The sequence below is a fragment of the Amblyomma mixtum genome, chromosome 3 (assembly GCF_055824585.1).
Source record: "Amblyomma mixtum isolate Tamu chromosome 3, ASM5582458v1, whole genome shotgun sequence".
Taxonomy (NCBI): Eukaryota; Metazoa; Arthropoda; class Arachnida; order Ixodida; family Ixodidae; genus Amblyomma; species Amblyomma mixtum.
Genome location: NC_143014.1, coordinates 219,249,849 through 219,274,184, shown reverse-complemented (window position 1 = coordinate 219,274,184; position 24,336 = coordinate 219,249,849). Strand labels below are relative to the sequence as shown.

At 45.1% G+C, this 24,336-nt stretch overlaps 1 protein-coding gene across 1 annotated transcript in view; it reads left to right on the top strand.

Annotated features, from left to right (window-relative positions):
* Window positions 1-3,572: 3,572 nt before the first annotated feature.
* LOC149353725 (nose resistant to fluoxetine protein 6-like) overlaps window positions 3,573-24,336 on the top strand; it is a 52,258-nt gene continuing 31,494 nt past the window's right edge. The window contains exons 1-4 of the mRNA XM_089582753.1: window positions 3,573-3,618; window positions 10,659-11,248; window positions 18,660-18,871; window positions 21,953-22,064. Coding sequence (XP_089438879.1) covers window positions 10,891-11,248; window positions 18,660-18,871; window positions 21,953-22,064 — 682 coding nt within the window. The 5' untranslated portion in view covers window positions 3,573-3,618; window positions 10,659-10,890. The remainder of the gene's footprint in view (window positions 3,619-10,658; window positions 11,249-18,659; window positions 18,872-21,952; window positions 22,065-24,336) is intronic.

Genomic DNA, 24,336 nt, shown 5'->3' with positions numbered 1-24,336 from the left:
ATAGGTGTATAGGGCACAAAGATTTGGCCTTTAATATGATAGAATCCACCAGTTAGGGTGTATGACTATCTACTTTTTGTATATATTTTTTCGGTGAAAACACTTTTGTAAATGATGGATGAGACCGAGATGGGAGATAGAACTTAATTTGTTTTCATAGGTTCAAAGTTGGACAGAAAATGAGGATGAGCAGGTGCCCGCAAATCGTTAGAAGTAAAACAGAGAGCATAAAACGTGAATTGGCCTGTCTATGAGCTTCCGTGTCATGCTAGCAATCGTAATTCCTCTGCTGCTTAACATTTGTCCAGGTTTTGATGAAATTTAAGAATAGTTGGGGGACGTGTCGGCCCACCCAACATCTGTTATTTGCTAATCATGCTCGACGTGAACATTGGCTAAGTGGTGTAGGATACAGCTCACGCTCTAAGCAATATTAATATTTGTGATATTAGCAAACATCTATAGCCGCCGCGGTGGCTCAGTGGCTACGGTGCTGGCCCGAAAGACGCGGGTTCGATCCCAGCCGCGGCGGCTGAATTTCTTTAGAGGAGAAATTCGAGGCCCGTGTACTGTGCGATGTCAGTGCACGTTAAAGAACCCCAGGTGGTCGAAATTTCCGGAGCCCTCCACTACGGCGTCTCTCATAGCCTTAGTCCCTTTGGGACGTTAAACCCCATAAACCAACCAACCAGCACAGCAAACATCTATAGCAAGATATTGCTTGAGAATCAGGTGATATCGAGATGAGGAAAGAAATAAATTCTGAACATGTTTTTCTTGGACTCTTGTGTTCTTCCGTTTTCTTATACCGCTAGCACTGTTCGGGACTGAACCACTTTGCCTAGAAATTAAGCGATACAAGCTCGCAATTACCATCCACGTACTATATATAGCACGCAGTATGACTTGCAACGCGCCACCGTCTCCGCAGCGCCCTTGCGGCCGAGCTCACAACGAGGCAGCCAGGCAGAAGGCGAGGGTTTCGCCATTCCAGAGATGCGCGTCACCCCTGAACCCTCCCTTATGGTCCTCCTCCCTCGCGAAGTAGATCGTTCATTGAAGTAATAACCGGGCGCGCCGATGAGCGCTCTTGCAATGCCTTAACGCAGCGGCGATGCGCATCTCTGGTATGTCCAAACCCTCGCCTTTTTTTTGCACGCACGTCACGTGCGCTGTGAGCTCGCCCCCAAGCGCTCTGCGGCACGCTCCGGAGAGAGTTACAAGTCACACTGCGCGCGATAATAGGCACCTTAGAAGTGGCGCGTAGTTCCATTTGCGAAGATGTGCGCTTATCAAAGGTACTTACAACTCTCTCTCGCTTTATTTCAGTGCCAGCGTACGCGACACATTCAGAAAAGTAAAAAATGTTCATAGCAGCCATTGGAAACAATGCTAATCTCTGAAGAAACAAACAGAGGTAAAAAAGAGAGAAACACGTTCTCTTACTAACGCATAGCCAAACCTTTTCTGTGAGCTACCTGTGGCTATCAGAGACGTCAAATATGAGCTAAAATCTGAATACAGAACCTTTTCAGCATTACTTCACGATCAAAATGCAGCCGCTGCCGCCGAGTTTGAGGCCTCGAAATTGCTCTCATCTGACGAACGCAACTGCCATAGAGCGATCACTGCGAGTTCTCGTATATTAATGAGCTCGGGAAGGATTGTTAACTGTGGTCTAAAGGCAGCTCTGGTAACCTCGTTCTGGCCTTTAGGCATTCTTTGTTCTCCTTTGTATAAAACAGTGGCGAAATTATTAACCTCCATTTTGTTCGAGTTCTGCAGAAAATAAAAAAAGTATTAGCGAGATTCTTCGAAGTCTCGCAAAGAAAACTGCTGGATTGGACCAGATCTTTACATATACGGATTTTACACCCTCAGGATCTCGTCAAGATATACACAGCGAAGAAAAACTTGATTGAAACAACCCACAGCTTTCAAAAAAAGTATTTCACTCGTCGCTCCCGGAAAAAAAAATAGCGGAATCCTATATTCCATATTTCAACCGACCCCGACCAACAGTTGATTAAGAAATCCTTTAAGAAATCCTGTAATGAGACGTTGCCAAACTGGAGCTTGTATTTTCGACTGTCGTATTTTCTGCATCAGGCTAAGCTTTTTTTATTTCATTATCGTCTTTATGTGGTTTTTAAACTGCGATTTCTTCTCACACCTACGCTGGTGCGAAATACTGAGCCTTTAGCTTTCACGCCAGTTTTTGCGAAGTTCTTCGTTAACTACGCGATACGACCTAGAATTTTGCGCTGCGTTTTCCTCGCGTCCTTATGAAGGGCTACTGCCACTTTTCCTGCAGGGCGAATGAAAAACTGAAAACGCCAACACGCTGGCACGAGTCCTGAGTCTGCATTGACTTTGATTTTGTAAAGATGCCATGGTTTGATTATTGCGGGTGGTTAGAGGTTAGGATCAATGCTAAAGGTGGAGATGTTTGCAATCCATGTGGAAGAGAAAAGAACAGTTAGCCTATTTATGATAGAAAAATGTTCGAAATACACACACGGCTTTTTTAGTGTAGTCTGCATTGCCAAGAGTCGACTTCCAGTGTACTTGGCTCGAGTTACACATACGTGCAGATGGTCTGCGACATTTTGCTGAAGAAGACCAGTTTGTGGAGTCATGTGGCACACGTAGCGATATGATATGAACGCCGGAAATAGGGTCATTTTCTAGCACCCTATTGTTCGCAGAGTTATATTACTACATCCCATTACAACTGCTGAGTTCGGATTTTTTACGAACTCTACAGTATTAATATGTCCGTTCCGCAGTGAAGCTCCAAACAAAGGAAACGACGAGGTCGAACACTTTCTTTGCATTTGCATTTAATTTCTGTTATTCTGAACAGTTGCTTTCAGCGGACGAACTTGGAGGCAGAAAGCCGCTGGCAGAACCCACCTCTGGCAGGCGTCCCCAATGCGATTCAATTTCGCGTCACAGATGAAGCATGTTCTTTTTTCAAAGGGACAATTGTGTATGTTGCGGTTTCTAAGGGGTTGCCCGGCGCAAAGCTTGCGCAGTGCACAGCTGTATGACGTCATCTCGAGGTTACATGTCAAGTGACAGCGTGGAAGAGCAGCGGCGACGGCGCAACGCCAACCTCCTGTGGACCGACGCAGCCCCCCGGTACTTGAGACTAATCCAGGCCTCTCGGCCCCTAATGCCGTTCCGCTTGACGTCGACTGGTAAGAGATGAAGGTTGTGCAAGAGCAAAAACGTCGCAAATGCCAGCGGGAGGAGGCAGCAACCGGAAAACTCACAAGAGCTCTTAAGCATAGCCGTGCCATTTGGAAAAAAGGATGAACGTGACAGGAAAAGGAGCAGCAGTGGCTGACCGCTTCATCTGCATATTGCAGACCGCAGCAGCACTTTCGGTGTATCCACTATCTAACGTGTATCTATCGGCCCAGACCGGCAACGCATTAATTCTTCCGACTTCGTCATCACGCCGACGTAAAAGAGAGCTGCAAAGGACACATCGTCTTCAAAGCACGTGACTTCAGCCTGTCTATATAAACTCAGCAAGTATCACATGCTCGCCACTTGGCAACAGTGACAGCATTGAGCGCAGTGGCTAACCGCTCCTTCTGCATACTGCAGGTTAGTAGATTTTCCGCACACTAGTTAAGCCTTTTTCATTTTGCTTTGCTGTCACTGCCAACTTATAGCGTGTCTAAGGTGTTTTAACTAGATTTTGAAATGTCGAAGGAACTTGCACAAGCTGTGAAAGAGCTGAGGGAAGAACTGAATCCGGAAATGAAGGCATTTAAGGAGGGAATAGATGGAAGCCGTCGAACAGAAGACCGCGGTTCCCGTGCAGAAATGCATGACCTGAAAGAGGGCGTGCGTTTTATAAGCAGGAGGCTAGATGAAGAAATTAAACTTCCCGAAGTCACATTCAATGAAAAAAAGACATGAGAACAAAAAAGCTGGGGCAACACGTATGCATGCTCAGAAAGGACTCGTAGAATGCGAAAACAAGCTTGTCAAATCTTAGCAGTGCACCAAATCAAAAACATGGAAACCAAAGCTATCAGTGAAGAGCCAAATGGAACATTCCTAGTATCCTAGAAAAGATTGGCAACGCCACCGTTGAGCCCATATCTTAGAGTGATGTAGACGTGCGTCATCAGGTGCCAACAAAAGAAACAACGAAACAAACGTAATATTCCAATTCCAGCGACGAGAGAAACGCGACAAGGTTTTGGATAAGGCGCACAAGAAAAGGCTCACGAAGTCGGTTGTAGCGACGCAATTAGAACCTGATCCTGAGAAGGATAAGCCTATCTACATTAATGAACATTTCTGATCCTTTGCGAAGAGGTTGCTAGGAAAGACAGCGCTTGCGGAAGCACGAATTTGGGTGGCAGTTTGTGTGAAAAAAAAAACTGGTAACATTTTCGCGCGCTGGAAAGAATCATTCTCGGTGGTGCCGACTAGTAACAAAAGCGGTTTACTGATTAGTGAAGTCAGTTGAAAAGGACGATGTCCGCGTAGGAGTTTCGGCTGTTTAGCTTCATTTTGAACAATGTGCGCAGAGAGGATTTGCCCCGAAGCTATTACTAGCCTTTTAAGTACTACAGAAGAAAACAAATGGTTAAAACTGTTTTTTTTTAATACGAAATCTGTTAAACAAAAATATCATGAAATACATTTGCTGCTTGAGGCTTATGGAATACTAATCGATGTATGTATGTTAACTGACAAATGGTACACTGAAGATTGTCATTATTTTGTTCTGAGGGGGTACCGCCATTTTCCAAACGGGGAAAAAAAATAGAGGAGGCGGCGTATCCATTCAAACTCTTCTACCAGGTTTTCCAGTTGCGCATGATTATTACACCATTACCACCGACGATGATATTGTGTCTATTAAGAAGGACAAAAACACATTTTCGGTGATTTACAGACCAAAAACTGAAATATTGCCCCGTTCCTGAACTTCTTTGACCCCTTAGTTTCCAATGCAAACTCTAATGACTACTTATATACACTTATGTACTTATGTACTTATGTACTTATATACAGTATGGGGCGATTTTAAACATTGATGTCTCGAAGACCAGAGAGCCTGCCAGAGACTTGTTACTTCTTGTACAATGAAATTTCTTACGGAATGTGATGTCCGCCCCTACAAGGGTAGCATCTTTAACATCATCAACATCGGGTTTATTCGTTACGAATTTTTCCCCTGTAAACTACGAATCAGGTGTCCTGACATTCGGACAAGTTCTGAGTGATCACATGCCCACATTTTTAATGTTGAAATGCCCTATTAACTTAAAGCGCACAGTGAAATAAGTTATGTACCATGAAATAACACCCCATTCCTGAGAACACTTCCAACAAACAATTACACACACATACTGGAGCGAAAGTTTTTACAATTACGGACTCCAATGCACCATGTAACAAGCTTTTAGAAATATTGTTAAGCAATATTATTTCGAATACGTCCCACTAAAACGCACAGTAGATCATAGAGGTCCCGCAGGCCATAGATAACCTGCAACTTAGCCAGGCTTATAAGAAGAAAGCGGAAATAGTATCAGTCCTTTGCGCGATTCCGTGACGCCTCTAAACTGAGGGTTTGTCATTTCGAAGGAAATGAAACAAAGCTATTAAAAATTTAAGCACGAATACAATGCGCGTTTATTTGATGTTCACTGCCTACAAAACGTTGTCATAGTCTGGAATAATTTCATTAAGATACTAAACAAATAGGCAGGATACGTACCTTCATTCAAAACATTTATATCGATAACGAGAAAGCTTGTGGAACAGAGCTTGCGGATTATAGATATCGGAAAAACTGCTTATTGTCCGGAAGCCTCGTCTTCTGTTGCAGATAATACCGGAATTACTATTTCTTCAACCTGCTAATGTTTGAGAGGTAACATTTTTTACCTGAACACTTAAAAGCAGCCATGATTCAGAGGATATAAAGGTGAGACCAATGAAATACGTTCTTGATATTATTGCACCCTACATCAACGCATGTATTTAATTTTACTCTATCGACACGCGTTTTTCCTACTAATATGCAGTTGTTCGAGACACGTTATGCACAGGGGAGGGGATAAAAATAACTTAGGCAACTATCGTGCGCTGTCTATTCTTCCTGTTTTTTCAACGGTACATGAAAAGATTATAGCAACTCGCACTGAAAGCTTGTCAAGGAACCAGAACCTGATAAAGAATTACCAGTTTGGTTTCCGAAAGCATCGCTCAATTGAAAACGCACTTTTAATGTAAAAGAATACGTCACTAGATAATTTCTAGAAAAAAAACGACTCTAAGAATATTCATGAATTTCTGCAAGACATTTTACTCTGTTAATAACTCAACATTTTGAAAAAAATTGAAGCACTATGATTTCCGTGGTTACACAGCATTAGGCCCTTTCTAGATGGTCAGCGTCAGTATGTCAGATAAATCAAAATTAATCGCTACTTAACGAAATTCCACCAGGTGTTCCACAGGGGAGCATTTTAGGACCCACTATTTGTCTTTTTTACATCAATCACAATGTCGAAATATACAAGGAATTAAATTTGTTATTTATGCTGAAGACTGCATGACTGCCCAGTATCTACTGCAAGGGCAGATTTGCAAAAAGTAGGAAAATATGGCGTCGTATTTGTCACAAACTTCAATAATGTTGCCGAGAAAACACTTTGACGATGACTGATTCCAAAACGAAATGTATTCTGTTTCGTACACACGGAATCTTACCTGTAATATCTTCTAACATCACTCTCAGTCTGTACACATTCGGATTAGAAAAATGCGTGAAAAATTTTTGGCCTATTATTTTTCGAAGACATGCCCTGGAATGAACATGTTAAATATTTATTGCACAAATTAAGCAGGATTGTAGCACTCGTAAAGAGAAACCGCCACAACCTCCCACAAAGCATTAGAAAACTTTTGTATCATGCAGTTTTCAACTCGCAATTATGGTACTGCGCATCGTCTGAAGCAATGCAACCAAGTCGAACATAAATAAACTAATCTTAATCCAAAAGAGGGCTATTCGCATTTTTGAAAACATCACATTCCTGGAAGATACAGGCCCGCTATTCCTAAAAGATGGGATACTAAAAGTGCCCGACATGTACGACTACAAGTTTGTTTAGAATTTGAAATGAAAGAATACAGTGCAACAAAACTTTGACACGTTGCTAAATTTGTCAAATCTGATGAAAACTACGAACACAACTGTATAGGTATCAATCACCACAGTTTCTTTCCCTCTCCCGTAACATGTACGAAAAACAAATTAAGCACACGCTGCTGTATACACTAAACTGCCCCGATATTGAAGAAATAGCCACCCTGACAATGCCATCCAAAAGCGTTTTCGGAATGTTCCTATGAACTGTACACTTGATGCTTTCGAAATCATTTTGGAAACTAGGTTTGCTTTGATTAATTAATTACTAGCACTTTAAATATGATTGCTTTATGAAAGTTATATAAAAAATATTTCCCAATTTACAAGCAACTGTCTGCGCTGTGCAAATGACTGCTGCACGGTCGGGTGGGGCCTCGTGAAGCGGCAAACAAAGCAGCTTTTTCTCCCGCCGCCTTCTTTTGTATCTGCAATAAAAAACTCTTGACTGCATTATTGATTGATACAGGGCAACCCCTCCGTCTAATGCAGCTAAAACATACAGTTCTACAATAGCTAAACCATTTATATCTGCTATAACTAAACCTTAAGCTACAGAGAGAGAGAGAGAGAGAGAAAAGTTTAATGCATAGAGTAATCGCAGTTGGTTAGGTAGGCCGTCATTCCAGGAGCCCATTGGCTTTTGTAGCCCCTATTTCCCGGTTCACCTGCGAAAGTGGGTCTTTATACTGTTGGCTGGATAGGAAAGGCTGCCAGTCCTCAGTTGCTGGGTTAATGATTCTTGGAATACAAGGATTCTACTGTTCTCGCTTGAATTCAGGCACAAGCAAAGCCAGAGCTTAGCCAATATTTTACTTCATGCGAAGCCTTAGTTTATTTATTTATTTATTTATTTAATTGCCCTCAGGGCCCGAGGACGCTACAGAGGGGGGGGGGGGGGGGTTACAATGCAGAGGAAAAAAGAACACATACAAAAGTACAACGCGCAACTCGAAACTAAACTATGTCGATCCGATATACAGGGTGTTACAGGGAACACTTTAAGGTATTAAAAAAAAAACAGGCTTACGGAGATGAAGTAGTTTTTCTTGCGCGAAGTGATCAGGAGGCGTAGCGGGCGCTATAAAACGGGTTCCAAGTGCTATTTATGGGAATAAATAACTAAAATTTCTTCATTAACCTTTTAGTTATTGCAGGTAGCTGCCTATTTGTAATTCGAAAATTATGGAGGATCATCTGTTAACCGGATATCCGTCTTTAGATTTACGAAAATGTAATTGCGCGCAGAACAGAATGTCCGCTCTCCAGACGCGCGCAACGGGCTCCGTGCGGCAGCCGAGCGCCGCGAAGTCACGCTCCCGTGTGGACGTCACTCGCCGCTGGACACGTCACACGGACGCCGCGCTTTATCTGCGGCTCGATCGGAAAGTGGCTCGCCGTGGCCGCCGTCTGCGTCATGGAGGAAGGAAAAAACTATAAATTTTCCTTACTCCACGGTCTGCGTGCAGCCTTCTCGCCCGCCAGATGTGACTTGGCATCACTGCCGCCCAGCGCTCGCGGCCGTGAATTACGAAAAAATAAAATTGAGAAATGTTCAGTATTGATACCCGCAGTGTAAAATCCTTTTGGAGCGCGTTAGCATTGAATATTTTATCCTTCCGCCACTCCACATGGATGCAGCTGCGTATAGCCATTTTTCGAGGGCTGAGAGAGTCGACATGGTGATTGCATACATGAACGCGGAAGGAAGCCTCACTTTAGCCGCATGTCCACCAAGGTCACCAGATTTGACCCCATTGCACTTTTTTTTTTTTTGGGGGGGGGGGGGGGGGCGGCATGTAAAAAGGATAGTGTACCAAACAGCTCCAAGCCTCCAGGATACCAAGGGCGGAATCACCGCAGCGCTGGCGAACGTCACAGAGGACATGATAGTGCTGTGCGTTCAGTGAATCATCGCGCGCAGTTATCTATTGGCATGCAAGGCCATAATTTTGAGCGTTTGTTCTCAGCCCTTCAGCGTTCTGGAAGAAATTAATGCTTAATGACTGAGACCACAGTGCATGTTTGGCTGTATTTTGCGGAATCAATACCTAAATTTCGAAGCGCAGAAGCCATAAAAAGCTTTTCGAAAGCCACCTCGGTGGTATCACAAAGCAAAACTATTTCGCTACGGGCAGTGCATTCACAGGATTGCATGTCGTGGCCGTACTCGGCGCTCGTGATGAAAGGTCTCATTTGAGCGGGCAAGGAGGCTCCAGCGCATGATGAACACGACGCCGCTAGACGCTATTCGGGACAAAGATAAAGCGCGGCGTGCGTGTGACGAGTCCAACTGTGAGTGACGTCAACACGGGGGCGTGACTTTGCGGCGCTCAGCTGCCGCATGGAGTCCGTTGCGCGCGTCTGGAGAGCGGAGATTCTGAGCGCTGCAGTTCTGTGCGCAATTACATTTTCTTAAATCTAAGGACGGATATCGGGTTGAGTGATAGTCCTCTACAATTTCCTAATTACTGACACCTAACTGCAATAAGTAAAGAGTTAATGAGTAAATTTTAGTGAATTATTCCCCTAAATAGCACTTAGAACCCATTTCGTAACGTCTACCACGGCACCTGATCACTTTGCTCAAGAAAAGCAATTCTACCTTCGAAAGCATATTTCTTAACATTACTTAGTCTTACCTGTAACACACTACATATATTCCTGTCTGGCAGGCGTCAAAGTCGAGCCATTTAGTCCCGACATTCTTGTAAAATTCGCGGGCCAATCGTTCGGTGTTTGGGGCTGCATAAACTTACTATAGTGAAGTTGGAGCCTAGCTGACGGCAGAGATTCGAACCGGCAACCTATGTACCCCAATTCCACGTCTTTAGGAATCTTGATATGAACATTGCGGCTCAACCATTTGGCGCAGAGGGTTCGGGGTGGTGGCATACAATTTCGCGTTTCCTGCAGCATAAACTTCCTAGCTATGCTAGAGCCTAGCTCACGGCAGCGATTCGTACCGGCGACCTATGCTAGGTGTCTTAAGGCTCGATATTAGATCGCTGCTGTGGCGTCGCACCATTCATTTATTTTTTTTTTTTTGTGAATGAGCAGCATAACGTACATCTTTACCTGTAGCAACTTCTCATTTAGTGCTCTGATAAGGGCATGCAAGTGCACTTTATAATTACAGCGTTATAACATGAAAATATAAATTGATAGAGAAGAATGGCAGCTCTTTCGCTCGGGCTGTTCGTAACAACCCAAAAATAAATTAATCACTAGAGACGTCAAAACCATACAGAGCATTTGCAGTTCTCCGCTGGGCATGCGATGATTTCTGCGTGTGCTCAGTAATGTAGTTCTTACCTCTAGGCACACAAGGACAGCTGCGTGATTTGACCACGCTTATTTAATTCAGTTGAATGCAGTCCTTTCAGTTAAATTGCCTGATAACCTCTATCGACACTCTGTGCCCTCAGAGAAAAACCACCTGGCTCCTTTTTTTCTCGTTGTTAAGGGAGACCGTTGCGCCGATGGAGTTCTAGTCCTGCGGGTCCGACTGAAGCAGAAGCGACTGAGCTCTATACGCTGGATTTTAAAAGGTGCTCAAAAGGCGTGCGTATCTTGTTCCTTCTTAGGACAATGCTCTCTCCGTTCATACGGGGTAAGTTCGATTAGAAAAAAACTGGCAGCCTGCACTGCACTCATTCACCTAGTTTGAGCCATCCTCTGAGACGCGCTTGGTCAGAATGCTCTCTCCAAGCCCGGCAGAAAGTGGCCCAGGCAACTGCCCATTCACGAGAGCAAGTCTCTTGACTACAGGCATCCTGCTTTTGCTGATAACTCAGTCCTCGTGTGCTGACAGTGCGCCAGACATTTCCAAGGTGAACTATGCGACACCAGCGTCGGCGACGAAAGAGGACATGATAGCGAAGGACGACGTTTACTTCAAGCGGCTACTACAAGAAGTCGTCGCCGAGAGTTTCATCCATGTGCCTGCTTCACTAAAAGGCAAGCTGCTGGGGGCCGATGTGCGACCCGTGTGCAAAGCAGCGCTACACCGGACATTTCGTGCATTCGAGAATATGGAGCCGTGGGCCTTGAGACGTGAGTGAACGCTTGCTTTTGTATGTCCGGTGAATTTTCCGTGCTCAGAAATCCTGCGGGTGGGAATGAAAAAATGTAAACTCATAAAAACTGCACCATGTCAAGGGTACGCTATACTTTCAACTAAATGACGTGAGATGCATGCTGCAATACATAAAGATACCGGGATACGAAATTCTCAGATATGTTGATGGAAATAAGCGGGAGAAATCCTGAACTGGAATCATAAAAAGTGCGCGAGGCTCTAAAATAAGTGAGACACATCACTGGAATTAGAATTGTATTGCACTGGCAATGAAGCCTCATAACTACTACTAAATTTGCCCGAAGAGGTGAGGAGAACTAAGATCTGACAAGTTTTACTAATTAGGATTTTATTCTTAGGTAGGAATGCGCAAGTATATTCTAGCTAAATGCGCAGATCAAATTAACAAAGTGAAATTCCAAAACTGGGTCATCGCAAAACGCTATTCCAGTATCGCTACAGTATTCCCGCATGAATTCACCAAAAGTTTGAGCAACCGTTCGTCTTACAGCATTCTGGGTGGTGTCATAGCATTTTTCTTTGTATATAGCTTATAAGTTTTAGTCAAGTAGGAGGCTAGCTTGCGACAGGGGTCGGACCAATGCCACATGCACCTACAATTGCATGCTTTCTGAGACTACATTTTTCCGTAAGATGCGGTTGAGGTGTCCACTTATATGTCGAGATGTGAAGCTGGAGATTAACTTGCGACAGGGGCTCGGAACGATGACATATTCTTTCATTGCGTGCTTTAAGGCGCGACTGAGGTGTCCACCTAGATGTTTATATCTGAGAGCTACTGCGTCCTTTCCCCCAAAATCTTCCCTTTGCTCAAAACAGTTGTTTTCGCAGTCCTCCACGCAAGCAGACTTAAGTGCCTTCAGAATTTTTTTTTTATTGCAATCAGACTGCAACCAAGAAAGACTAAGTAGGCGAGCAAGGTAGAGTGCATTGAGCCGGAGATAATCTCCAACACAAAACCGAGTATGAAGACATACATTTCAACGAGAGCAAGAAACTTCAGCAAATAATACACAAGGTATAAAGCAAATCAAAAATTCACAAAGTGCGACAAGGAGAGCAGAACAGACGAGTGGGGTGAGAATGCAAGCCAAAAGTACAAAAACGAGGAAACACGATCAATGCTGTGCATGCAAGGCTTTTTAGAAGTCGCCAGCCGATTCAGCTGAATCCCTACAAGCAGGCAAGGCGATTCAGTCTTTGACGGTTTAAAAAAAAGGAATTTTTAGTACGCGATTTACCTTGGAGTAAGATATTAGCATAAAAGTTTCTAGTAGCGAGGGGCTGGAACTGATGAATATTGCCACAGCGTTAGTCACGCTACTTTAGCCGCCATGCGGTCGGAAAAGGTTAATTCGCGTTTGATTGACTTTCTCGTCTTCTCCGCTCGAGCGTCCATCATCTGAGCCGTTCCGTATAGTGCCTAGTGCTTTTCGTGCCTAGTAAAAAATTTTAAGGCGGAAGCCTTTAATGCCTCATCGTTGTAAGCAGGAGCTGTCGACAAAAAATGTCACGCTTTTCAGTTGGTCGAAACGGTCGTGACGTCACAGTGCGCGAATTTCAAACGGGGCCAATAGTACTTTGGCTACTAACCATGCAACCAATTAAAGGGATCGTATAGTGATGCTCCAAGAAAGATTGACTGAGTTTAGTTAATTGCTTACTCAACCAATTAGTCGAATTAACCTTTCTAGTCAGACCACATAAATAAATAAAACCGAGTCAGAAATTGGCCGAGCTTGGGAATCGAACCCCTGTCTCCGGAGTGCGAGTCGAGCACGCTACCACTGCGCCATGCCAGCTCGATGGTTTGGAATGAACAAAGGTGCGTCTAGTGAACACGGTGTCTTCGTTCACTCCCATCTTCCTCCCTTCCCGTTACGGCGAGGTTTAGGTGTCCACCGAGATATGATAGACAGATACATTTCATTTCCTCAAAAACCAATTTACCAACGAGTAAGGCGTATTTGTCCGCGTTTCAGATTGGTCCAAATTGTCGTGACGTCACCGCGCGCTAATTTTGACAGGTGTCCGCCGAAATATGTGAGACAGTTACTGCGCAACTTCCTTTCCTCAAATACAATTTTCATTTTCTTCATTACGGTCCCTCTTTCTTCTTTCACTCACACTTCCTTCCTTCCTGCACGGTGCGGCTCAGGTGTCCACCGAGATGACAATTTCCTTTCCTCAAAAAGCGTTGCGTTCAAAGGGCAACGCATCGCGCCGAACGGGTGGCGGCGTTCCTTGGACTCCGTGGCAGCGCTACAACACGCTGTCGCGTTCCACTCCTAAAGGCGAAGCTTAAGCGTCATTAATTGGCAGTTAATTAATGCACCAACAAAATGTGCAGTGAACAATCGCGTAGCAGAATGCAACTCTCAGGCTTTCGCCTTTCACCACTTTAGACGCTAAAGTTCCTCGTAATTTTTCAACGCTCTAGCGGCTTTCGGTGACAGTTTGGTGGAGCCGCTTAGTATTTCTAAATAGACGACGAGCTCCCAGGCGCTTCTAAATTCGCAGCTACACCTCGTGAACACAAAACCTGTTCGAAAGTCAGGCCACCGCTTGAGAGGCTTAGCTCCTGAGTTCTGCTCTTTCACCACACCACCCCTATCCATGGCGGCCACAGAGTGAAGCCAGACCACCCAGCATTCCGTGAGTTGTCTGTTTTTCCATGTGCCTCGTACGCCCGCGCCGTTTCAAGCGACAAGTTTGAGAAAGTTGCTGACTCGCTGGACAGCTACAACCGGACTGCGCCGTTCAACCTGTGGGACGAAGCACGCAAGCTGCGGATTACCAGTTTTGCCATTCAACACACCGATAATACGTGGTTTGAAAGCCACGAGCCCGGAAGCAGCGCCTGGTGCGACTTCCGGCGCCAGTTGCTCGAGACTTTCAGCAGCAACGAACGGAAGGAGAGCGCTGAACTTGCCCTGGAGACCTGAACGCAGCGGCACCATGTTCACGGAGAATATGACGCTGCTCTTCAACCGCGCTGACCCTTCAATGTTGAATCGAAAAAAGTGTGGCATCCTACACGAGTTGTCAAAGAGAAGCAGTTCGTAGGGCTGGTGCGAAAGGCTCCCAGGACTGAGGTCAATTTTGCTGAGGAAGTGACAGGTATGGTGGCATAAAAGTTTGCGCGTTATAACTGCTGTGGATTTCCTCATGCCGATGCCCGGCAACGAGAGGGAGGCCTTTCGTGAGCTTGTAATGAGCATCGTGCCCGAAGAGCTGCAGAAGCTTGACAATGTCGAGCAACACCCTTGTATCTGAGCCATCGCATGTGTTATTCGGAAAGAAACACGTCGAGTCGCGTAGCCAGTGTCAACTCCCGGGTAGCCTGCACCGTATGTCATAACACACGACGCTCTACGCCGCCCTGCTTCAGCACCACCGGTGTTGTACTGTCCTGCGCTTGCCGCATCGCCCCAGCGATTCCCGTATTCGACGGCACTGCCTGACGCGCACCACCCGTCAGGAAAGCAAACGTGTGGAGCACGTCGAACAACCGGCCCCTGTGCTTCTACTGCGGCAAAGTAGGCCACTTCCTACACCACTGTCCGCACTGTCGCATGGGCCTGCGAGGGTTTTCGCCAAGCGCACCCCGCCACAGGCTATTGTGAATGACCCTGGGACATCTATCAGTACCTGAGGGTCAATGTTCCACTTGCACCTCCGTCACGACGCCGGTACAGGTCGCCGTGGCCACGTCAGTTTATCGTTACCAAATCGTCAGACGTCCCTGAGGCAATCCTCTAGTCCACCATGAGAAAAGTGAGCATGGTGACCTCCGGGGGTAGAGCTGCCGTCATCTGGCATTTTGAACATTCTCCACTCACCCACTCGATCCTACAATATGGCCGCCGACCCTTCGCTACAACCAACTAGCGACAACGAAAGCAGTCTCCACTTGACTCCCCAGTTCAACGAACCGAGCGTCACGCCAGTCCGTCCCCACCCCGACGCGCTTTCCAAGAAGTGAGCAGGTTTCAGCTGAAATCCTGATTGTTGCTCACAAACACTCCGTGTCTGCCAACGTAGATACCAGAGCCAATTTATGGATTACAAGTCATGATCTTGCAACTGTTCTGCGAATCGTTATGGCCCCTTGGCACGGGACCCAAATACGGACAGCAAGCGACCATGGGGTGGCGCCGCTCTGCGTCTGCACGGCTAGAATAGAGATTCGTGGCGAAACCTTTACTGGCTGTAATGAGCTGTAAGGAAGGGGCTGCACAGCGGCGTTGGCTCAATGCTCAAAGTACCTGACCATCTGCGTGGATTTATTTTGGGAAAATAGTGCGACCATGTACCTCCAAGAACAAATGGTGATGCTAACAAATGACGTCGTCATTGCCGACGACGGTGAACGAGGCCGGCCAGCTTTCAGCGCCGGATTGTTTATCATGGTGGAGTGCGACAACCTAAGTGATACCCATGGCATCGCGGATGAGAACCTCTCATTGCTGCTAAGCCAATAAGTCAGTGTTGGCCAGGGAGCCTTTGGCCTGCAGAACCAGTGAAGTGAGCTTGAGGTAACGAACTTTAGCTTGGAATACCAAAATTTGCCGATATAAACTGCAGTAGTATATTGCGGTGAAGTTTGTGAGGCGGTCACCGATTGTTTGTCGTGGCTATTTATGAAAACTCCAGAAACTCTAGGGACTATCGGTATGACAGTGTACGGCTTATGTGAATGCTATAGCAACCGCTGATCAAAAAGGAGGCCTGTAAACTGTCATTTACTCTTTCCAAGACTGTTTTGCAAACTCCCCTAACATCACGCAGACGTAAAGATTAAAACGACGCTCAACTACGAAGAGATGGCGCCGAGTTGGGACCCCGCGTAGGGTGTCTCGAAGAACACGTCTCATGGCCGCGCCGTGTCTTCAGGCGCAGGCTGTCGTCGTTTTCCTTGCGGCATGCAGTCCTCTAGAGGAGAAAGTACGGACCCTCAGGCACGCTGCACTTGTTACTGGTTCCGACAGTGTTCGGCGACGAAGTTTTAATTGTAAGCACGCCAAGACGAGCTTCCTTGCGGGCACCTCGGCTTCGCTCGAACGTTGCCACATGCACGACAGATGCACTACTAGCCCAGGCTTGCTGAGGTTGTCCAAAAATACGTTAAGATGCGGCGCCCGTGCCCACGTCGAAAGACAGTACCTGTCAAGCTGGCCGGACTGCTGAAGCCCATTGATGCGCCGCGAACTCCTTTCCACTGGTTTTGCATGTACTTACGCCAGCCATTTTCGCGGTCATCATTAGGTTACAGGTACTTTGGGGTCGCCACCGACTACCCCACCAGGTACTGGAGACGGAGGCCCTTCCCTGCGCCACCAGTGCTCAAATGGCCAGAATCTTCATCTTTAGCATCTCCACCGTCACACTGCCCCTGCAGCAGTTTTAACAGTTAGAGGAATGGCGTTTACACCAGCACACTCAGGAAACTATGCGGCGCAGTGGCGCAAGTCACCGCAAAATCTATGCCTACCATCCTCCTTTCTATGTATACAATGCTATCTTGTACATCGACTCTTACAATAAGAACAGGGACCACGCACTGATTTTCGTGGCATTTTCTAAACACTGCGCTTCAAGAGACTATGCGCTCCATGCCATTTCGTTTTGTGTACCGCCGCTAAGCCGTGACTATGCTGGGCGCTTTGTTGCTGCCAGATGTTCCACACCTGTCTACTGCTGGCGTTCAACCATTCGTTCAGCGCGCAGAGGCTGGCCGCCGGCTTGCCAGATAGCGAAGCATTGTAGAAGACCACGAAGGATGATTTAGGTGTAATTACTCACTTGCTTCTGAAACGGGATTTTAGCGTCCTGACAAGTACATCACAGAAAATATATCCTTATGCCTCAAAAGAGGCGAGCTCATCGCTTGAATCAGGCATATAAATCTATCGTACGCGCTTTCAGTGTTCAAAATCACGTAAGAGAATTCAACTTTTTATTTACAGTTTGCATTATAAGCTTCGGAATAATAAGAAATGCATCACGAGAAGGCATGATTTCTGTTATCAAGTGAGCGGCAGAAAAGAATATCTCAAAATAAAAACATCGACGAAAACAACACGCGTGGTAAAAACAAGCTTGTTTTATTGGTGCTTGCTGCAGAGATAGTTTTGAGCGAAAAATGCTCAACATTTGAAAACGGTTCAGTCTCGCAGTTCTCAACACTTTGTACGACTCTCAGGATTTAGTTGCATCTCATCTATTCACTAAGCACTTGAACCGAAAAAAATTACTTTCATGGCCTTCATACTGTTATTAAAATGCAGTTGACAGCATTCACACTTACTCCTCTTTCACTGTATACTTTTCATATATTTGTCACATTTAGCTGCGACCACCGTTGCAACAAAATTGAAGTCAAGAAGAAAATCGTTAACTTTCACCAAAAGAAAATGTTTCTAACCGCATAAACTGGACCTTTGACAAATTAAATGCCTACTGACGTCTTCAGAGCAAATACTAGATGGCGCTAGAATGGCTCTTAAATGTCATGAATTACCATGTTGTGTAAATGAGATTGGATACGACTCGAATATTCAACATATATGCGACTTCTTGTCTGGAAATTGTCATTAATATCCAAATCCAAATGTTCAGTAGGTAATAGTTCAATCGTAATAGGCCGATAAGAAATAAGAATTGCTGTATGCGCAAGGCTATTTGCAAAAATATCGCCTTGGTTCCTCCAAACAGAGAGATACTACGGGTATTATCCCGGCGACAACTACCGTTCACTCGATTTTACAATGACCAGCTTGCACCTCGTAACAAAAATGACACATACGGGGCTCCTCTCCATGGCTAGTGCCGCCAGAAAAGGGCTCGAGCTGTAGCAGGGATTCGCTTTTCTCATAACGGATTACCTTTGGATTACTCCGCTTGTTGCTGTTCTTAAAGTAATAACTGACGTGATCGCTCAGCCTGCTCTTCTATATTGCGAAGTAGCGGGCCTCGACTGCGTCGATGAAGCTGATTCATTCCAGTAGGCCGGAAATATACAAAAAAACACGAGCTGAGATTTCATCGCAAGTTCAATCACTAGTGAACGTTGAGAACAATTAACCCCAAATAAGACAGGTATACATGTCCCGTTGCGGATATCGGGAGAATGAAAAAAATTGCCAGTCGATTCTAGCGTATTTACTGTAAAGTTGATGAGCGTTTGAAAGCGCGCTGCTATTATTTCTGCTTTAATACGTGAGGTTGTCTCGCTCTTGCTGCATTTGTCATTAAAGTATAATATATTTTATTTCATGTGACACGAGCATGAAAATGTATTGAATCCAAGCAACGGGCACTTGCCTCCTGTAGGATTTCAGCGGCGGTTACGTGCCCATGCAGTGTTTGATGCGAGTGGAAAGTACCCAACGGGCCTCTTCCAACTAAACCGCGTGGAGCTCGGAGCGTTCGACTCGTGCATCGAAACCGAGGTGCGCGGTGCTTCGGGAAATGAGCTGTCAAGGGGCCAGTATTGCAACCTTGAGCTCAGTTTCAGCAACTTTACCACATGGCAGAGATTCCTGACATATTTCTCGGACGTCCTAAATCCCAGGGTAAGTGAAACCAACCTGTGTCTGGAGCGTCATATAACTGAGGTGAACTTGCATCAAGCAAGCTCAAGTTTAGACCTTGATTTTGACATCAGCGGCTCCGTGGCTTAAGCGTTCTGCTGCTCAGCCGTGGTACGTTGTTTATATTCCCACCCGTGGTGCTAAGGTGGCGCTCAAGAGTTCTAGTCAGCACACATTTCTGCATTCTCGGAATGAGCAATACTGAAATGACATATTAGAGGAACACCACCAAATGCGGTCACCGTTGAGGTTGCGTCATTGTTTCTCCCAGTGTCGCCTTCAGGGTAGTACATGAGGTATGTGCACGTCTGTTTTTCATAACAAGCGTTTCTTGAGAAAGGTCTCTCCTCAATGTTTAGGTATATTTCTTAAACTGTATTTTATTCAGAACTGAAGGTAACGTTAATGAGTACATCGGCCAGCCTTCTCAACAAATAGCTTGCCCGATAAGGCCATTCAAAACGCTTAAATTTTCCAAAGCGCATAAGTCCTTTTTATTTATTTTTTATCTATTGATACTGCAATCCCGTAGTTGGGATTTTAGCAGGGTGGGGATACAAATTAAGCAGTTGAACAAAACAGGCAAAAGTAAACAAAAAGTAACAATGCAAATTGAAGCTCTTCTGCATCGTTGGGAATGCAACAATTAAACATATACAACAGAACAGTGAAATAGCAAATGCAATAAAATCTAGGTGATATGTTGCGAGAACAACGTCAGCGACGGCTGCAGCACTTCAGTGTTAGTAAGGTTATTCCAATCGGAAATAGTTCGTGGAAGGAATGAGTATTTAAAGCAGTTATTTCGAACGCGATAAGGAGTTAAAGTTAGCTGGTGTCGTTGTCGCGACGCATAACCGGACGAAAAAACAAGCAAATCGGTGAGTTCCGTTCTGTAGTGTCGCTTGATTAACTGATACATAAATTTAAGTCGTGCACGACGATTTCGCTCCGATATTGTCGGAAAGCCAGCTTGGATTAAAAGATGTGTTACTGATGTACGTCGGTAATTGTTATATATGTATCGTGCCGCCCTCTTTTGAACCTTCTCTAATTTATACATGTTAGTTTGCGTGAACGGGTCCCAAATGATGGAAGCATAATCTAAGGTAGGCCGAACAATACATTTGTAAGCAAGTAGGAGTACAGATGGGGTAGACAATCGCAATGCCCGTCCCAAGAAAAACAGTTTACGAAAAGCGTTACACGTTATGAAGTCAATATGTTTATTCCAACTAAGAGTGTTAGTGACCCAGAGCCATAGATATTTATATTCTGTTACTTCTGTCAGTGTCATGCCGTTAATACAATAATTGAAAGGTAAGACTTTCTTTTTGTGGGTGATTCTCATTAGTACAATTTTTTCAAAATTAATGGATATTTGCCATGCTTCACACCATGCGAACATTGTTTGCAACGCACTATTAAGTAATAGCTGATAGGAAACATTTCTTACTTCTGTATAAATAACACAATCATCAGCGTAAAGTCTTATTTTCACAGGAATGTTAGCAACAAGATCATTAATATATATTAAAAACAACAGAGAACCAAGAACAGAGCACTGAGGGACGCCAGAGTGAACTGTAAGCCTGTCAGAAGATTGATCATTAAAAACGACGAATTGTTCTCTGTTTGAAAGGTAGGCTGAAATTCATTTTACTAATTGTTCGTTTCGAAGTACTGTGTCCAATTTATAAAGTAACTTTTCGTGAGTAACCTTATCAAAAGCTTTCGAGAAATCCGTAAATACGGCATCAGTCTGCGTTCCATTGTTAATTGACGATGCAAAATCATGTATAGTTTCGACTAGCTGTCTACAAGTTGAGTAACCCCTCCTGAATCCATGCTGATACTTAGTAAAAAAATTATTAGCTTCGAGAAAGTTTGATATGTGATTGTGAATTATGTGTTCAAGTAGTTTACAAGCAGTTGATGTAAGTGAAATAGGGCGGTAGTTATTGATCAATCGCTTGTCTCCACTTTTATGAAGCGGTTTCACTCTAGCAGTCCCCCAGTCTCTCGGAATTTGACCTTCATTTAAGGAACTTGTAAATAAAAAAAACAAATATTTTGATGTCCACTGAGCATATCTTTTCAAAAAGGCATTAGGTGTGTTCTCTGGTCCAGGTTATTTCTTCTCTGGTCCAAAGTTAAGTAACATGTTTAAAATGACATGCTCACCAATTACAAGGTAATCCAGAGGCGGCAGGAAAGCTTCAAATTTTGGAAAGATATTATTGTCATCAGTAAATACGAACTTAAAGTGTTCATTGAATACATTAGATATAGTTTGTGCATCACTGACCAGAACACCTTTGATTTCAAACTCACTATTGATCCTTGAGGTTGGGGAGATCAAACGCCAGAATTTCTCGGGGTACTGTGATATAAAGTTGGGCAAACATTCATTAAAGTAACGCTGTTTGTCAGTGACAGTGTTCTGCTTTAGTTGAGAAGTAAGCAAAATGATTTCTTGTTCCAATTCTGGAGAATGACACTCTGCTTGGTTCTTTTTGATCCGTTTCAGTTTTCTTTTTAACTGCAGTGTCGCCCGAGAAATCCTTGCCTTACAATTCAGATTACCGCATGCATGAAACGCCGTGGGTGTGTAGCTTGCAAATGAAGTCTGAAATGCGAGCCTGCAACTACTCGACAATATAGTTTTTTTTTTATCACGCTGACTCTGACCGAAGCTGAACTAAATATAATTAGGCTGCATGGAGACCGTGTCTGGTTTGTGCATTTCATCTGATCCCGCATGAGCAGACTCGAACTGAAACAGAATACTCGCCAGAGCTCTACTCAAACCGATCCTGAAAGGCCTAAAATTAAATTCCAAAGGAGCGCGAAAAAAAATTTCCTCGACACCGTGGCCCCTATTGACCTGCTTGTACAATGCTTGTCTTCCAAAGCTTTCACGCCCCGAAATGTTGCTTCCCGTACAGACGATTCGATTTCAATTATTCCTGTCGAAATGCACTTTCTTCGCAATGGTGCACCTTAGAGATCTACCTCGAACTTGATATTAGAGGTGTTTATCTTCTTCCCTTTTTATTTCAGTTGCTTGACTTCCAGGACCAATTATTTCACCTTGATACGTACTTTGTTCGCCTCGGAATCTGCCTTCTCGACGACTGCTCCAAGCAAGATGTACAAGCTCTCGTGGAGTCAGGTACTTGTGGCAGGTTTCTTGTTCAAATCACGATAACTAGGGGATATTACAGCGGCTACTTGAGCAATTTGGAGTATTTGGTACCTCATGCTGAGAGTTCAACAAACTCAAGAGACCAAATAAAAAATGCGAACAAGAAGAGGTGAAAATGCAGCTGTTAAATGCATTCCTGCATTAAAACCCGCCTTCTTCAGCACTCACAAGGACGACAACTAGTGTGCACATTCAGTTGCAGCTTTTCTACCACTTTGCCTTTTAGATCCCGAAGTCTACTGCCAGAGGTGCATGGTAAATTAATCGCGGAGTAGATATGGGAGCCTAGTCGCAGCTACAGATACTACACGAACAAATATGTTTCAACTTTTCATGTTGAGCAACGATATAGCCGATCAATATAGTCAATGATACAGTCGATCAATGCCTATAATGGCGATGAAACCGCAGCCGGAAGTCGGTTCGGCGACAGAAGTGGTTGGTAGGAGTGTCACCGCCCTTCATGGAGCCGTGAACAGTAGACCGCGCCGGCGGCGTATGGCGCGGTTGCAACAGAAAAACTTGCTACCGCACCCGTGCTACAATTATTTTGCTTTTTTTAAATTTTACGCGAAATTGAAGGAAAAGTTCTGTATCAGCTACATTTCGTAATCCTGGACCGCTTGATGTTTATATGGAGAAAGTGTTGCTAGCAGTGCCGCGGCTGGCTTTTTGCCGGCGGTCGCCTGATTGCTGCATGGGTACTTGTCCTGCATAATCGGACATTGAAACATACCTGGCACGCAGGGGGCATCCGTTAAAGCAGGTGTTTGTGTGCACTGTGTGATATAACGGCCCCAAGAGCACCCACGCTTAGCCGTGCGTGGCAGCGTCGTATCCACGAAAAAGGGGGTCCTGGCGGTAGAGCCAGTGCGGAGCGTTAGAACCCCTATGGCCCCTCCGCAGAGGCAACACACCACTTTGGCCCCAGGCTCCTGTAGGCGGCACCTCGGGCCAGACTCGACCGGGGGAAATCGGCAGTCGCCTTTACCCATCCTTCTGTCTTTCACATTAATATCCTTTTCTTACAAATCTCCTGTCTCTTACGCCCGTCTTCGCTTTCCTTTTATCCAGGCGGCTAGGGTTCACCTTCGGTGGCTACTTCCCTGTGGCTACTTCCCTGTGTTACGCCGTGTTAGGTTATAGCTGGTGTGCACAGCTCGCTTGGGCAGGCCTTGCTTACAAGTTCATGTCCCATACTCTTGCTGGGCTCCATGATGAGTTTCTCGCACTATAGGCGAACAAAAGTAGATTTTCTTGCTGCCTTCTCTCCACTGATCACACTCCAAAACCAGGGCGCACCCAAGAGACTATCAATTCTTTGGAAACAAGTCTAAATTTCTACGCTATCACGTAGTGCACAGCGCATACCCTGAAAAAACTGCACGGCTTATATCACCATCCCTAGTTTCGAGAACCCGAACCGGTGCCGTAGGACAAGGCTAGAAGAGGAGAAATTTGGTAAACGGAGATCTGCTTCTGAAAATTCTTTATAAGGCTCAATATGAGAAACTGTCAGAAATCACGTCATGCAGGAAAATTCCTCTAACAATCAGCCCACAACGATCCCTCAGCACAGTTCTTGAGTGATTTCGGATGATGACCTAAAATACCTAAGCGAGAATTAACTACTGCGAAGACTGAAACACCAAAATGTTACTGATGTCTACAGGAAAAAATTAAGACGGACAGCAAGGAAACAACAATGAAGTAATTTCTCCTCACCTTTTCGTCTAGCATATTTCCCGATATTGTGTAGGTAAGCTACACGAAGCTCAAATTCAGACAATACATACCCAATCCACATTCATCGTATAAATGCCAGAGGCACAAGCACGGCTCGCAGAGCTGCCTGGCCAACAGACATGCGCCAAATGTGCTTCCCACGTCCGACCATCCCGCTGAAAACTGTGAAGTTGAACCTCACCTTTGCGTAAACTGTGAGGGCAATCCGGCTTACTCACGGTCATGTCTAGCCTGGAACAAGGAAAAAGAATAAGTAACACAAAAAGTCAAAGTGAACATTACTTTCAGAGAAGCTCGAAAGGGAGTTTCGTTGGTTCGACATACTAGTTACGCCGCTGTGGTGCAACAGGGCGCGGCATCACAGCGGTCTTCGGCTCCTGCCCAGGCGACAGAGAGTGAGCCTAGGGTAGCGCCATTCGCTCCCCCGGGGGAAGCAGCTGGCGTTGCTGCACCTTCCGCAGAGCAGGCTGTGCGGGCCACCAGGTCAGCGGAC